Raw genomic sequence first — 13,965 nt, forward strand, 5'->3', positions numbered from 1 at the left:
AACAAAAAAAACCATACCCCCCCCCCCCCCAATGTAACCACTGTAACAAAACTTAAGTGTAGGTGATGAGAAACCACTGACTAATTCTAACCTGACACTTTCCATTTTTTTAAGAGAGAGATTTTTGCTGTAGGGCACGTGTGCTCGCCAGAGAGAAAGAGATAGAAAGCGAGAAATCTACCCCCATCACCCCTGGAGGATGGCCACACCGCAATCCCCTCTCTGCCATTCTTCTCCTAGGATCTTGGGCATGCATGCATAGAGACCTACTGTCTTTTACAGAGCCGGGTCTGGGACTGGAACTGCAGTCAATTATGTGGGAGTCCAGTGAATAACCGTTCTGCCATTTGTTGGTCCTGACACTTTACATTTTAATCAAATATACGTTCTTAGTCTTGCTTTTGGGAGCACATAATGAACTTCTTCCCTTGTAATTCTTTCACTCCCTCCACCCACCTATTCGTAGTGGAGCATTTAACTGCTTGTGGTCCTCTTATAGCCCAATACATGGACTGGCTCAGATAAACTTAACATTTTAATAGGCTTGAGTTAATTTTTTTTTTTGAAGAGGTTTTTGCTATAGGGCATGTGCGCTCACCAGAAAGAGAGACAGAGAGACAGAAAGCAAAAGATCACCCCCCCCCCCGGGGGGATGGCCACGCCACAATCCTTTCTCCTCCATTCTCCTCTCGCGATCTTGGGCACACACGCACACACACCCAGCGTGAGTTTAAGCCACCGGGTCCGAGACTCGAACCGTGGTCAACTCCATGGGAGTTCAGCGGCATAGCCATTACACTAACTGCTGGTCCCCTTGAGTCAATCTTTTGACACAGATAAAAAGAAATGTCTTTAGTGCAAATTAAAATACATATATTTTTTGTTTGCTTTCTTAAACAGTGGATATACTGAAGGAAGAAAACTCTCTCTCTCCCCTATAATAATAGCAAAAATGCCCATTTACAGAATACTTATTACAACCTGATCACTCAATATCATAATTATAATTATGTGATAGAGTATGGAATGTTCTTTGTTGTCTACTTCTTGGATCAGATTTGAACTGTTATTTCCTTCTGGTTATTGGGTCTACTTATAAATGTCTTTTTTTTTTTTCCCCCAGAGGGTACATGTACTTAGCAGAGAGAACCAGAGAAAGAGAGAGGGAAAGTGAGAATGGAGAATGCATCTCCTCTGGGGAATGGCTATACCACAATCCCTTCTCTTCCATTTCTTCCTCCTTTCAAATTTGTGGGCATTCGTGCACAGGTGCCCCATATGTCCTGTATTCCAACCACATGGCCAACCCCCATGCCACAGGCTGGCCCTGTAATAACATCTTCATTATATTATTTGTTTTTGAACCTATAATGGACTGGAAAACTAAATAAAGTTGGTAAGAAATGTATGTTAAGAAATGATGAATAGTTGAGGTAATGATATACAATTGGCTTGATTGGACCATTCCACAATATACAATATATAACGACATCACATTGTACCTCATAAATGCATGCAATTATTATTTGTCAATTTTAAAATAAAATAAAACTATTTAAAAATAAAGGAAATCAACAAGCCCAAGGGCCTATGAAGTCAAGAATAAAAGGGTTTTGTGATGCTATTTTTGTGCTTCAAGAATTTTCCTCTTATTGTTATCTTCCTAGAGGTCACCAGAAAAAAAAAAGTAACCCAAAAATAATGGAAGCATTTGCTATTTTAGAGTCAATTCATTCAGTAGATATTTAGTTAATAATAACTTTGGACCCAGAACATGCTGTTGTAGTTACGATTATTTTCATATGTATGTCTTTTATTTTTATTTAAATACACACAACTTAGGATCAGTGAATAAATCTTAGGATTAATAAATATATCTTATCAGAATTTTATCTATTGATTTTTTGAAGTGCCAGGTAAGGCATCGACCTGTGTAAATAGTGGTACTGAGTATAAGAAAATTACTTTCCACTTCACCCTATAAGAAATAAAAATTGAAATCAATACCAGAGAGGTAAACTATTTTTCTAGAAAAAAATCTACAATTTCCTCTTTTAATAACTGCCAATATTTTCAGTCCTACCAGCTCTTTATCTAGCTCCCTACATTTTCCTATTTTATTCTATTGCCTGATTTATCTCATAGCAAGTATCTGTCCACCTGAGGAGCAAGACAAGGTGTATATTGGCTTATAATTTCCTTGAGCTTCCAGTACACCTTTTCCCATTTACATTTATTAGCAAATACTTATTTAACGTCTCCTATATTCAAAGTACTAGTGGCCAAGCAATGATTATAACAGAGGGAATTCCTGTCATCTCAATACATACATTGTCTAAGAGAGTAAATTACTCGTTTTGAATGCCAAATTTCCATTTGATAAATCTGGTAAGTATTTAATGAGAATTATGACCAGTGATGACCTCAAGCGAGACAACTTCCATAACAAAAAAACTTCCCTTGAGAACTAAATACTTCATTTATTTATTTATTTTTGTATAGTCATTATTGTTTGAATAAGGGAGACTTTCAATTGCAACATGAAAACATTTAAATTAATGGGGCCAGCAGTTAGCATAATGGCTATGTCGCTGGACTCCCATGTAGTCGACTGCGGTTCACGTCCCGGACCTGGTGGGTTAAAACTCATGCCGGGCGCGTGTGCGTGCGTGCCCAAGATCCTGAGAAGAGAATGGAGGAGAAGGGATTGCGGCATGGCCATCCCCCAGGGAGTGATTTCTCTCTTTCTGTCTCTCTGTCTCTCTCTGTCTGTCTGTCTGGCGAGCACACGCGCCCTATATCAAAAACCTCTCCAAAAAAAAAAAAGAAAGAAAGAAAAAAAAACATTTAAATTAAATGGAGTCTTTTGGCAGCATCGGAATAAGTAATTATTTTTGCACATGTATGGTGTGCCACACACAATGATGAGAGCTCTGCATGTACCCGCTCTTCAGACAACCCTAAAGGTGTGCTTATTACTATCCTGTTCAATAGATTATCACTCTGAAGCTGGGCATTAACTGTCCAGAGTCACCCCTCAAGTATTAGGCAGTAGCATGTTTGTTATAATTATTTTATTTTTATACATAATGTTTTGAAATATTAAAAAATATTTCACCCTCACTATATAACCAGCAAATGCTGTAATAAATGTTACATACATATTACACAGTCCTTGTTTATATTCAAGAATTTTGCCTAAACAAACAAATGAACAAAAGCAGAATCCTAATGCAAAATGCAGGAATAACCAGGGAGATAATAAGAGGTCCACACAGTTCCTCTGGACTAACGGGACAGAATCAGTGCAGCCTCTCAAGTAAAAAAGATTTCAGGACATAGAGCAGCTTAATTGAAGTGTCATGAATTCCAAGTCCACATTGTGCAGTTTCTACATATAACAAATTAAAGCAATATATCACCACACCGGCTCAATTTTTTAAATTGACAATTTATAAATTTGCTCCATAAACAATAAAAATAATGACTTACGTGTCAACTGAGATAAGTTTCTTTGGTCCACTGTTGGGAGCATAGTTCCAAGTTGTTTCAACAATTCCAATGTAATAATGCTTATCTTTTGTCCAGGCCGGGGTCCAATACAAAAACAAAAAAATACTAAGTACCAAAATCTTCATTTTTCTTTCCCCTTCTTGGAGCCTGAGAAGCAATGAAGTGAAGTCAAAAGCAGGTAATTTTATAAATAAGGCTTTCTTCTTTTCCTTGCTTGATTGACACAATTTAACGTTGCACAAGAGCAAATTGTTTCGTTAAAGCAAATAAGATTTTCCAATTCAGTTCATTTCTCGTAAACTCAGGGGGGGAAAAAAAAGTTTCCCGTTGCCAGGCTTCCCTGACTACAAATAAAGTCAAGTTATTGTTGGAGGCATTAGAGTGTACATAACTCCGGCTTTCTTTCATTTATCGTGTAAATTCCGAGAGGGCAGAGAACGTCTCTAAATGCTTCTTTTGTTCCTCCAACAATAGCCACAGTGCAGCTCCCCGCTTACAGTTCCATTTTAATAAATTGGGATAAAGATTTTGTAAAATGAGTAAAAAGTGTGTAGCTCTTCATTATTTCTAAAAGCCTAACCAAAACTTAATTGCAATGTTAAGATATGAAACATGATATTTGGCATGTCAAGTTTAAGTAGCCAAAATTAATTTTAGTTTAAAGAATTTCTCAATTCTGTGAGCTCTAAACACATCCGCATAATAATTTACCAGATTGTTCTGTGTTGCTATACGCACGTAACTAGCAGAGCAAAACAGGCTGATGGTTTCGTCTGAATCATCGAAGAAATTGGCCATAAATAAACCTGTCTTTAAAGGCAAAGATTGGTCTTAGTAAATAGAAAATACCTTAGTTTATCGGCCTTGGATTTCTCTCTTTGAAGTAGACATGAATTTTAGGGTGGAAGGCTTTTGATTAAAATCCTGTTTTTAGTCATTAAGTATGTGTCTAAAGCTATAAACTGGCTTTCCTTAGCTGAAGAAAATCCCAATGACAGCAACTGACATTTTCTGCTAACACTATTTTTTCTCTAGAATACCTCAAAGCATTACGTAAGTATTTGCCAAAGGTCATTTGCTGAAATAGACAGGTCTAAGAGAAAACACCCTGGTATTTGAGCAGTTCATTCATTTAACCAATATATATATATATATATTTCAGTTTTATTCTTTTTTTAATTCGGTATGGGACACGTGCGCTCGTCAGAGAGACAGAAAGCAAGAAATCACCCCAAGGGGGATGGCCACACCACAATCCCTCCTCCTCCACTCTCTTCTTGGGATCTTAGGCTCACATACATATGTGTCCAGTGTGAGTTTAAACCACCGGGTCTGGGACTCGAACTGCAGTTGACTACATGGGAGTCCAGTGACATAGCTATTATGCCAATTGCTGGTTCCTCATTTAACCAATATTAAGTGAGCGCCACAGTACCATAGGGCTTGTCCTAGGGACTGGGGGCACAGCAGTGAATAAAACACCTACCCTCTTAGATCTTATGATTGTACTTGGGGAAAACTGACAACACATAAATGAAAAATGAAATGCTATGGAGAAAAAAATAAATCAGAGAATGAGAATAATGAGTGCTGGGGGAGACAACAGGGTGAAGCTCAAGATCTGGGACTACACTGGGACCTCAGGCAAGATCCTTACCTCATCCTCGGTGTCCTCATCTGTAAAAATCCCTGCTTAGAGGGCTGTGGTCCAGGTGAACTGAAATGAGCCATGTAAAGGCGTGTAGTGAAAGACCCTCTCCCACCAGCTGCTAAGAATCTTCACCAAATGGCCTGGTGTGGAAAACCGAGTAGCCATGCCTAGGAGGTCCTACGGTCTCCTTCTATAGTCACTGGAACCATTGTGCATTATGCCCACTCAGAGGACTACAGTGCGGCTACAGTCTTGCCCAGACTCCACTGACCAAGCTCTACGTCTTGGGAAGCTGCTCTTTTCAAAAATAGGTGCCCAAAGGACCAGCAGTTGGTGTAATGGCTATGTCGCTGGACTCCCATGTAGTCAACCACGGTTTGAGTCCCGGACCCAGTGACTTAAACTCACGCCAGGCACATGTGCGTGCATGCCCAAGATCCTGAGAGGAGGATGGAGGAGAAGGGATTGTGGTGTGGCCATCCCCCTGGGGGGGGGGGGTAATTTCTTGCTTTCTGTCTCTCTGTCTCTGTCTTTCTGGCGAGCACACGCACCCTATAGCGAAAACCTCTTCAAAAAAATAAATAAGGAAATAGGTGCCCAGGAGGCATCGTGGCCCTTTCCCCCCAGATGGTCCACACAGAAGGGGCATCTTTTGACAGTTCATTCTCAGGGGTGTTTTGGTTGGTTGTTTGCTTTTTTCCTTTACTGGCGCAAAGTCACCATGTACCCAGCAGCTCTCCGGCCATTTCCTTCACTCCATATTCAAACTCAGCACTGTGGGATGGTGGTCAGAGCACCACAGCCATTCCGATATCACTTCTTTTTATTTTTTCTTTTACTTTTATCTACATTTATTTTATGATGAATTTATTCCCATGCCATAAGTTTTTGTTTCTTCAGTTGCTTCTGGATGCATTTTTCCTCTGTGCAATCTCCTCCTCTGGTTTAGGGACAATTTGCTCCTTTTCTGTGAAGGTCACCTCATTGTGGCAGGGAGAGCTAATGTGGGGGGTTAAGCCGACCATGAGCTCTGTGGGTATCATGGTGCATCTTGGGTGCTTGGTTCACTTGAATATGCTCAATGACCAAAGAATCTACATCTAAACCTTTACTGTCACCATGACTCTCTGGATTTTTAAGCATGTGCAACAAAAAGTCAGGTTTCTTTTTGGCTGCTGTGCCCGCTGTTAGGCCTGGGCACATCTACCAACTCCACTATTGTAAGACAGGATGGCATACACTGCTCTATAAAGTAACATCCTTCAGATACTTAGTGGTTTTTCAGCTGTGCATACCCTGGACAGCCTGGACAGTTTCATGGGTGTTCCTAAGGTGAACACGAAGATTTGAACCTCTTGATTTGTATGACTTATGGGATTCTCTGGGATGATTGAATAGTGAACCATTTTCAAAGATCACCTCAGACAGCTTATGGGACCAGGAAGAGCCCTGACATCTCTTCTTCCCGCACATTCTACCAACCACTCATCCAACAAACAGAAGAGCTTGCTCAAAAGGCTGCTGAAAGAACCAGAATGGATGCTTAGAGCACCGCTCACATGGGTGGTGTAATGAAATGGTTCGGCCGTAATGCCCTGACCAGTGTCTGGGACGGTTCTGTGGTTGAAAGCACAAAGGATCACCAACTCCATATTTCCATTCCAATACTCTTCCCATCCAAAGGCAGGTAGCTGCTGTGTGGGAGGAAGTAGGAAGAATTTCTGAAAATAAGACAGGAAGCCCCTGGGGCTGATGAGCAAACAGGCACTGGGCAGTCATTTAATACTGCCCACCTCAGCATGGCCACCCCAAAGTTGGATCTTAGGAGGGAACTTTGGCTAACGTTGTGATGGGGAATTTTCTGCGCTAAGGAAGAGTTCATCACAGCATAGACTGGCATGAAATGAAAAAGCTGGGGCAGGGGCACCAGAAGCAGCTCAGTAGCTTTACAGCAAGAGAAGAGGGGACTAGACTGCAGAGCAGGCTGTATTTTCTGTTCCTTTGCTTCGAGAGAGATTTTTGCTATAGGACACGTGAGCTCACTGGAGACACAGAGAGAACAGAGAGAGAGAAAGTGAAAAAATCATCCCCCGGGGGATGGCCATGCCACAATCCCTTCTCCATTTTCCTCTTGGGATTTTGGGCAGACACACACACACTCACACACTCACACACTCACAGATCCAGGTGTGAATTTCAAGTCGCCGGATCCAGGATTCGAACTGTGGGCTGCCACATGGGAATCCAGTGCCTCAATCACTGTGCTACCTGCCAACCCCCAGCCTGCTCTTGCAAAAGGATTTTAGCTCAGAATTCCGGGGTATACCTTTGCAGTGTGTGATAAGCAATTACTAGGCATCCAAGCTGAGCAGTGAGTGAACCTGAGGAGAGCAAGACAGCACAAGTTGCCATCGTTTTCTTCTCTTTCTTTTCTGTTTTGCTGTCTTAAAGTTATTTCTGACCCGGGTGTCTTAACTGCATTAGCAATCAAGATTCTGAGGCCGATAATGACTGCAGTGAAGGAAGCAGCTTTCTTCACAGAACGGCACTACCACTTCTCTCTGGCTGGCAGGGTGCAATCTCTCCTTCCTCCCACCCTTCCCTGCCGTTTCTCTCCTGCTGACCCAGGAGAGCTGGCTCTTAACCTCTACTCCATGCCCACAGAATTTTTGAGAAACAAACCACCAAGGACTGTCTACCACTTTGTGACAGCAAGAGACTCAGCAGAAAACAGCAGGTCACCTGTCCAGGGCCAGACTGCGACACTGCTTTCTCTTTCCCAAGATGTTGTGTAACTCTGGAATTTACCGGTGAGCGTGGTCACGTACAGAACTTTGATGAGTGCCCTGACTTGCCTAGCACTGTGCAAACAGCTGCCGGTTCTCCTCTTTCGGTCAGTTCCTGACTATTTTGGGAATGATCTGTTAGATTTTGATCACTCCATTCCCCTTTCACTGCCTTTTAGCAGGTCATGACCCTGATCATCATCTTCTGTCCTGCCAAGAAAGGCCTACCGACTCCAACCTACCATTAATAAAAGTGCTGATGATGTCAGAGCCTACAATACTTTAAAAATGGTGTAAGGGAGACCAGCAGTTAGCGTAATGGCTATGTCACTGGACTCCCATATAGTCGACCGCGGTTTGAGTCCTGGACCCGGTGGCTTAAACTCATGCCGGGCGCATGTGCGTGCATGCCCAAGATCCCGAGAGGAGAATGGAGGAAAAGGGATTGCGGCATGGCCATCCCCCCTGGGGGGTGATTTCTCGCTTTCTATCTCTCTGTCTTTCTGATGAGTGCACGCGCCCTATAGCGAAAACCTCTCAAAAAAAAATAAAATAAAATAAAATAAAATAAAATGGTGTAAGGGACATTTTTAAAAATGGTATAAGGATTTTAACTAATCCTTCCTTCTTGTTCTCTCGCTACCTTGAATGCTATAGAAATTAAAGCATGTAATTTCATATCGTGAAAGAAAACCAAAAGAGCAGAATTATGTTTAAAAGAGCTTAAAGAATGATGTACTCACTAGGCTTTGATACATAGAACTCCAGTGTGTGTACACCCGCGGGGTAATACCCTCTGCATAGCAATTAGTGTTTTGATTTGTGCCAAGTCTTAATTTATAAAAGATGACTGAGTGATGGCACAGAGAAGCCAATGCTGTTGGAAGAAAAGCTTTTTGCTACTCGCAGTTCCCCTAGGCACGAGAGGCTTGGCGCGCCACCCAGGGCCTCCTGGGAAGGACTGGAGTTGGTTGAGAGGCTGAAACAGGAGCAAGAAGAAACAAAGGACAAAGGGTTTATTGGGGTGTCTCTGGGAAAAGCAAGGTGAGGGTAGATCCTGTAGGACTGGCTACTTTCAATAATTCCTGTGGGTTTCCGGGCACCGCGGCTGCCCCTGGGTGGTCTGTTACCTGGCCCTGTGTTGACTTAGGGCGGCGGACATCAGACTTGGTACAAGAGATTATTGAGAGTATGGATTCAGGGTTGTGTTCTGTGTACGAAGGGCTGATTTACCGATAGCTTCTTTACTGTCTCTAAGAATTAATGAGCTCTATGACCAGTCAGAAAGGTCCTTTAGAGATGTCAAATCACTATAAATATAGACCATTTTAAAAAATGTGATTTATGCAGACCCAATACCCAAATCACCTACTCTGTAACCACCACCTCAGTTAGATGTGGCCCAAGATCACACCTTGTTTTGTATTAAACCCTAAATGCTTAGTATAGTTCTTACCACGCGCTTGAATAATTATCGACAAAAGCGATATTAACTATAGTAACAGTCACTAATGCTTATTAAATGATTGCTGTGTGCCAGGCACGATGCCAAGGACTTTATTTCATTTAATTCTTCCAACAACTTATTAGCTAGATGAGCTTCCTGTTGCTACTGTAACCAGTTGCCACAAACTTACTGGCTTCAACAACACACATTTGTTACAGCGTAGTTCTACATGTCAGCTCTGAGGCACATCCACTGGTAAAATCAGGGTGTCGGGGGCTGCATGCCTCTGTGGAAGCTCTGGGGAGAATTCGTTCCCCCCACCTGTCCCAGTCCCAGCTTCGGGGGTTGCTTACATTTCTTGCCTTGTGTCCCTTTTTCATCTTCGAAGCCAACAATGACAGGCTGGGTCATAATAGTAGGGTGATGCTGCATTTCCCTGGTCTTTCTTTTAGCTCCTTCTTCCACTTTTTTATTATAATTTTATTTATTATTATTATTTTATTTGCTATAGGGAATGTGCACTTGTAAGTGAGAGAAACACACACACACGAGAGAGAGAAAGAGAGAGCAAAAGCAAGCCATCCTGACCAGGACTTGAACTGCGATTGGCCATGTGGGAGTCCAGCACCTTAACTACCATGCCACCTGCCAGCCCCCTGCTTCTACTTTTAAGGGCCTTTGTGATTCTGATGGACCCAGCAGAATAATCCTGGATAACCTTCTCATCTTTAAAATACACACACACACACACACACACACACACACACACTTATGTATTCAATCACTATATATCATCACCGCATAGAAAATGAATTTTCCCAGCATGAATACACTCATATTAGTTCAGTTAAAGATATTATCATACATATTATCAACATATTATTTTCCATTTTCGTGTCCCTTAAATATTGTGGGAGGGGAAGAGTGCAGGAAAGGAAATTTGGGGAAAAAAATGGAGAGTAAGATATTTGTGGGACACAGATACAGTTAATTATCTGTTGGTGAAGATGTGTATAGTATTCTCAACTGGACTGAGATGTGTTAATTAAAAATGTTTTCCTTCTTATCTTACCCTCAGCAGATTAGCAGAATTAATTCCACCTACAACCTTAATTCCCCTTGCCCATAGAAAATAACATACTCACAACTTCCAGGATGAGGAGGCGGACATCTTTGGGGAGGGATCACTATCGTGCCTACAGGATACCCCAAATGAATATTGTAACTATCGTCTTCATTGTAGAAGAGGACACTACGCGTGAGAGGTTTTATACCTTGTCGAGCCTCCGCAGCCAGGGTGTGGAGAGGCCAGCATGTCAGCACAGGTCTTCCCATCCCAGAACTACGCTGTGGCTCCAGGCTGTGTAGCCTGGTCTCTCTGTCTCTCTGCATTGTGGAAGGATTAGGTCTGGGATCTGCTTTACATTTGGCAGGTTCAGAACTATCTTGTCAATTTGCTTAAGGGTGGCTTGATTTTTTTTTTTTTCGAGATTTTTGTTACAGGGAGCATGCGCTGACCAGAAAGAGCGAGACAGAGAGACAGAAAGCGAGAAATCACTCCCCAGGGGGGATGGCCATGCTGCAATCCCTTCTCCTCCATTCTCCTCTTGGGATCTTGGGCATGTATGCACACGTGCTCAGCATGAGTTTAAGCCACCACGTCGGAGACCTAAACTGCAGTCAACTACATGGGAGTCCAGTGTCATTACACCTACTGCTGGTCCCAAGGGTGGCTAGATTTAAAGGCTGATTGATTGTAAATTAACTTGGAGAATAAATCAATATGGCAATTCCTTCACTTAAAAGTAAAGAAAGTGGGGCATAATTTGTACTATTGGTCTTTTACAAATTTAGAACCACTCCCTCCTTACTTCCAGACTCACTTAGAAAACTGAATGGTAGAACAAAGTTTTCTTGGGGAACAAAAGAGTAGATAATCTTAAAGCATATTTTTCTTTAATTTTTGCATTAACAGTATTTCTGTCTAACTACTGCATATTCCTCATTAGAATAAGAGCGTCTTCCCATAGTTCTCAGGTGACACATCCCATTGATGCATTCTTAACCTTTGAGCCTCTCTGACCAGGATACCCGCAGACCACTAGCCTTCCATTCAACTCCATTTCCTAAATCACACCTTATACAGCTGCCAAGTCAAAGCCTGGGACTGTGTTCTGAAATAGAAGAATGAAAAAAATGAATGGAATATTATTCTTGATGAGATTCGGGCAACATCTCTTCTAGGTTCTTTGATTGTTATTATTTCTTTTTCTTTTTTAAGGGATTCTTGCTATAGGGCATGTGAGCTCACCAGAGAGAGACAGAGAGATAGAAAGAGAGAAATAATCCCCCAGGGAAGATGGCCATGCCATCATCTCTTTCTCTCCATTCTCTTCTTGGGATCTTGGGCATGCATGCACACGTACCTGGTGTGAGTTTCAAGCCTCCAGGTCTGGGACTTGAACTGCGGTTAGTCATGTGGGAGTGAGTCCAGCAATATAACCACTGCACCATCTACTGGTGCCTCCCTGATATTAATTAATTAATTATTACTATTTTTATGGAGAGATTTTTACTATAAGGTATGTGTGCTCACTGAAGAGACAGAGACAGAAAGTGAAAAATCTCTCCTCAGTGGGGATGGCCATGCCGCAATCCCTTCTCCTTCACTCTCTTCTTGGGATCTTGGGCACACACGCACACATGCCTGGCATGAGTTTTAGGCCACTGGGTCCGAGACTCAAACCACGGTCGACTACATGTGAGTCCAGCAACATAGTCATTATGCATTTTGCTGGTTCTCCTAGTATTAATTTTGAAAAGTCCTTCTCTGTTGGAGACATATATTGGAGTATTTTGGGGCAAGATGTTGTGGTATAAAAAGATTGTTTGGTAATACTCTAGGTATTCATACAGTACTTATACAACTAAGAAACTGAAAAGCAAAAAGAATGAAAAGTCTGACTTGGATTCCAATTCTGACATCAAACTTTCCTATTTAACTGATCTCTGTTTTTAAATATTCTTACTTATTTCAAATATTCTTACGTACAGGAGAGACTTTTTGTTACTTAACCCATAATATATTTCTAACCCTTTCTCCCTTTATACTTTCACCATAGAGGCTACAAATGTTTGTTTCCAAGGACCAGCAGTTAGCGTAATGGTTATATCACTAGACATCTACATGGCCAACTGCGGTTCAAATCCCAGACCCAATGACTTGAAACTCATGCAGGGCATGTGTGCATACGTGCCCAAGATCCCGGGAGGAGACTAGAGGAGAAGGGATAGCGGCGTGGGCATACGCCCTTAGGGATGATTTCTTGCTTTCTGTCTTTCTCTCTCTCTCCCTCCCTCTCTCTCACACACATTCCAGCAAATGCACATGCCCTCTAGCAAAAAAAAAAAAAAAAAAAGGTTGTTTTTCAGACTGCCTTACAGTTAGAATTAGCCAGATAATATGGTTTTGACCAATGAGATATTGAGATGTAGGGAGAGAATGGCTAGGGTTTCCTCAGAAGACTTCTTGCTTTCCCAATAAAAATAAGGAAGATGTGATTGGTGCTCTTCCCCTTTTTTGGGTCTTCTCTGCCTTCAATGTGTGTGTGATAGCTGGAGCTGAAGCAGCTATCTTGCAACCACAAGGCAACAGCCATGAGGGGAAGGCCAAGGAAATGAGAGACACTGGCTCTCACATCATCAAGTGACTGAAGCTACTGGAGCAACCACCTGCCTGCAAACGTTTTGGTTATGTGAGACAAACAGCATTGATAACCCTCTCGTAGCTGCAGTGTCTGTGACTTAGCAGAAATATCCCAGTCATTTATACCGACAGATGGCAGATCATAACGTGACCTCCTTAATTTTTCCTCCTTAATTCAGGTTTAGGAAAGCTGTAATCATACATTTTGTTATGTACAAACTTCCAGTCCTAAGCCGGAATATGATATATGAATTTGTACTTTAAAGGCTGATTTACATGTATGTCCATGTTACGAAAATTTCATTCGAAAAGTGTTTAAAAATGGGGCCAGCGGCTGGCATGGAGGTTAAGGCGGCTGGATCTCACATGGCTAACTGCACAGTTTGAGTCCTGGACCAGGCAGCTTGAAAATCATGCTGGGTGAACTGTTTATGTGTTCTCAAAATCCCGAGGAGAGAATGGAGGAGAAGGGATGGCAGCTTGGCCATCCTCCTGGGGGCGGGAGGAGGTGATTTCTCGCTTTCCTTCTCTGTCTCTCTCCGGTGGGCATTCACTCTCACACACCGTATAGCAAAACTAACTAACTAAATCAAAACTTCTTGTACAAATATTTGCAGACGTTTTAGTTTAGGGTAAAGTCTTGGATTGCATACTCTTGTTTTTTCCCTAATTGAGCAAGACTTCAATTTGCGCTCGCTGTCTTTGTCCGTCTTGCCTCCCCCCTCTGCTATTCGTCACACGCCTGCCCCTTTGCAGCAGGTACACTGCAGGCAGCACTCCGGTGTCAGCTAACAGAAATGAGAAGCAGTTCATGGGCGAAATTTACTAAGAAAACATTTTATTTCACCCTAGTCATCTTGCT

At 42.1% G+C, this 13,965-nt stretch overlaps 1 protein-coding gene across 1 annotated transcript in view; it reads right to left on the reverse strand.

Annotated features, from left to right (window-relative positions):
• The window catches only part of CP (ceruloplasmin), a 75,776-nt gene extending 72,035 nt beyond the window's left edge, over nt 1–3,741 (reverse strand). The window contains exon 1 of the mRNA XM_006149715.3: nt 3,493–3,741. Within this exon, the coding sequence (XP_006149777.1) occupies nt 3,493–3,638 (146 nt within the window). The 5' untranslated portion in view covers nt 3,639–3,741. The remainder of the gene's footprint in view (nt 1–3,492) is intronic.
• Between the last annotated feature and the right edge of the window lie 10,224 nt (nt 3,742–13,965).

Source organism: Tupaia chinensis, unplaced genomic scaffold (assembly GCF_000334495.1).
Source record: "Tupaia chinensis unplaced genomic scaffold, TupChi_1.0 Scaffold000272_1, whole genome shotgun sequence".
In the NCBI taxonomy this organism is placed as follows: domain Eukaryota; kingdom Metazoa; phylum Chordata; class Mammalia; order Scandentia; family Tupaiidae; genus Tupaia; species Tupaia belangeri.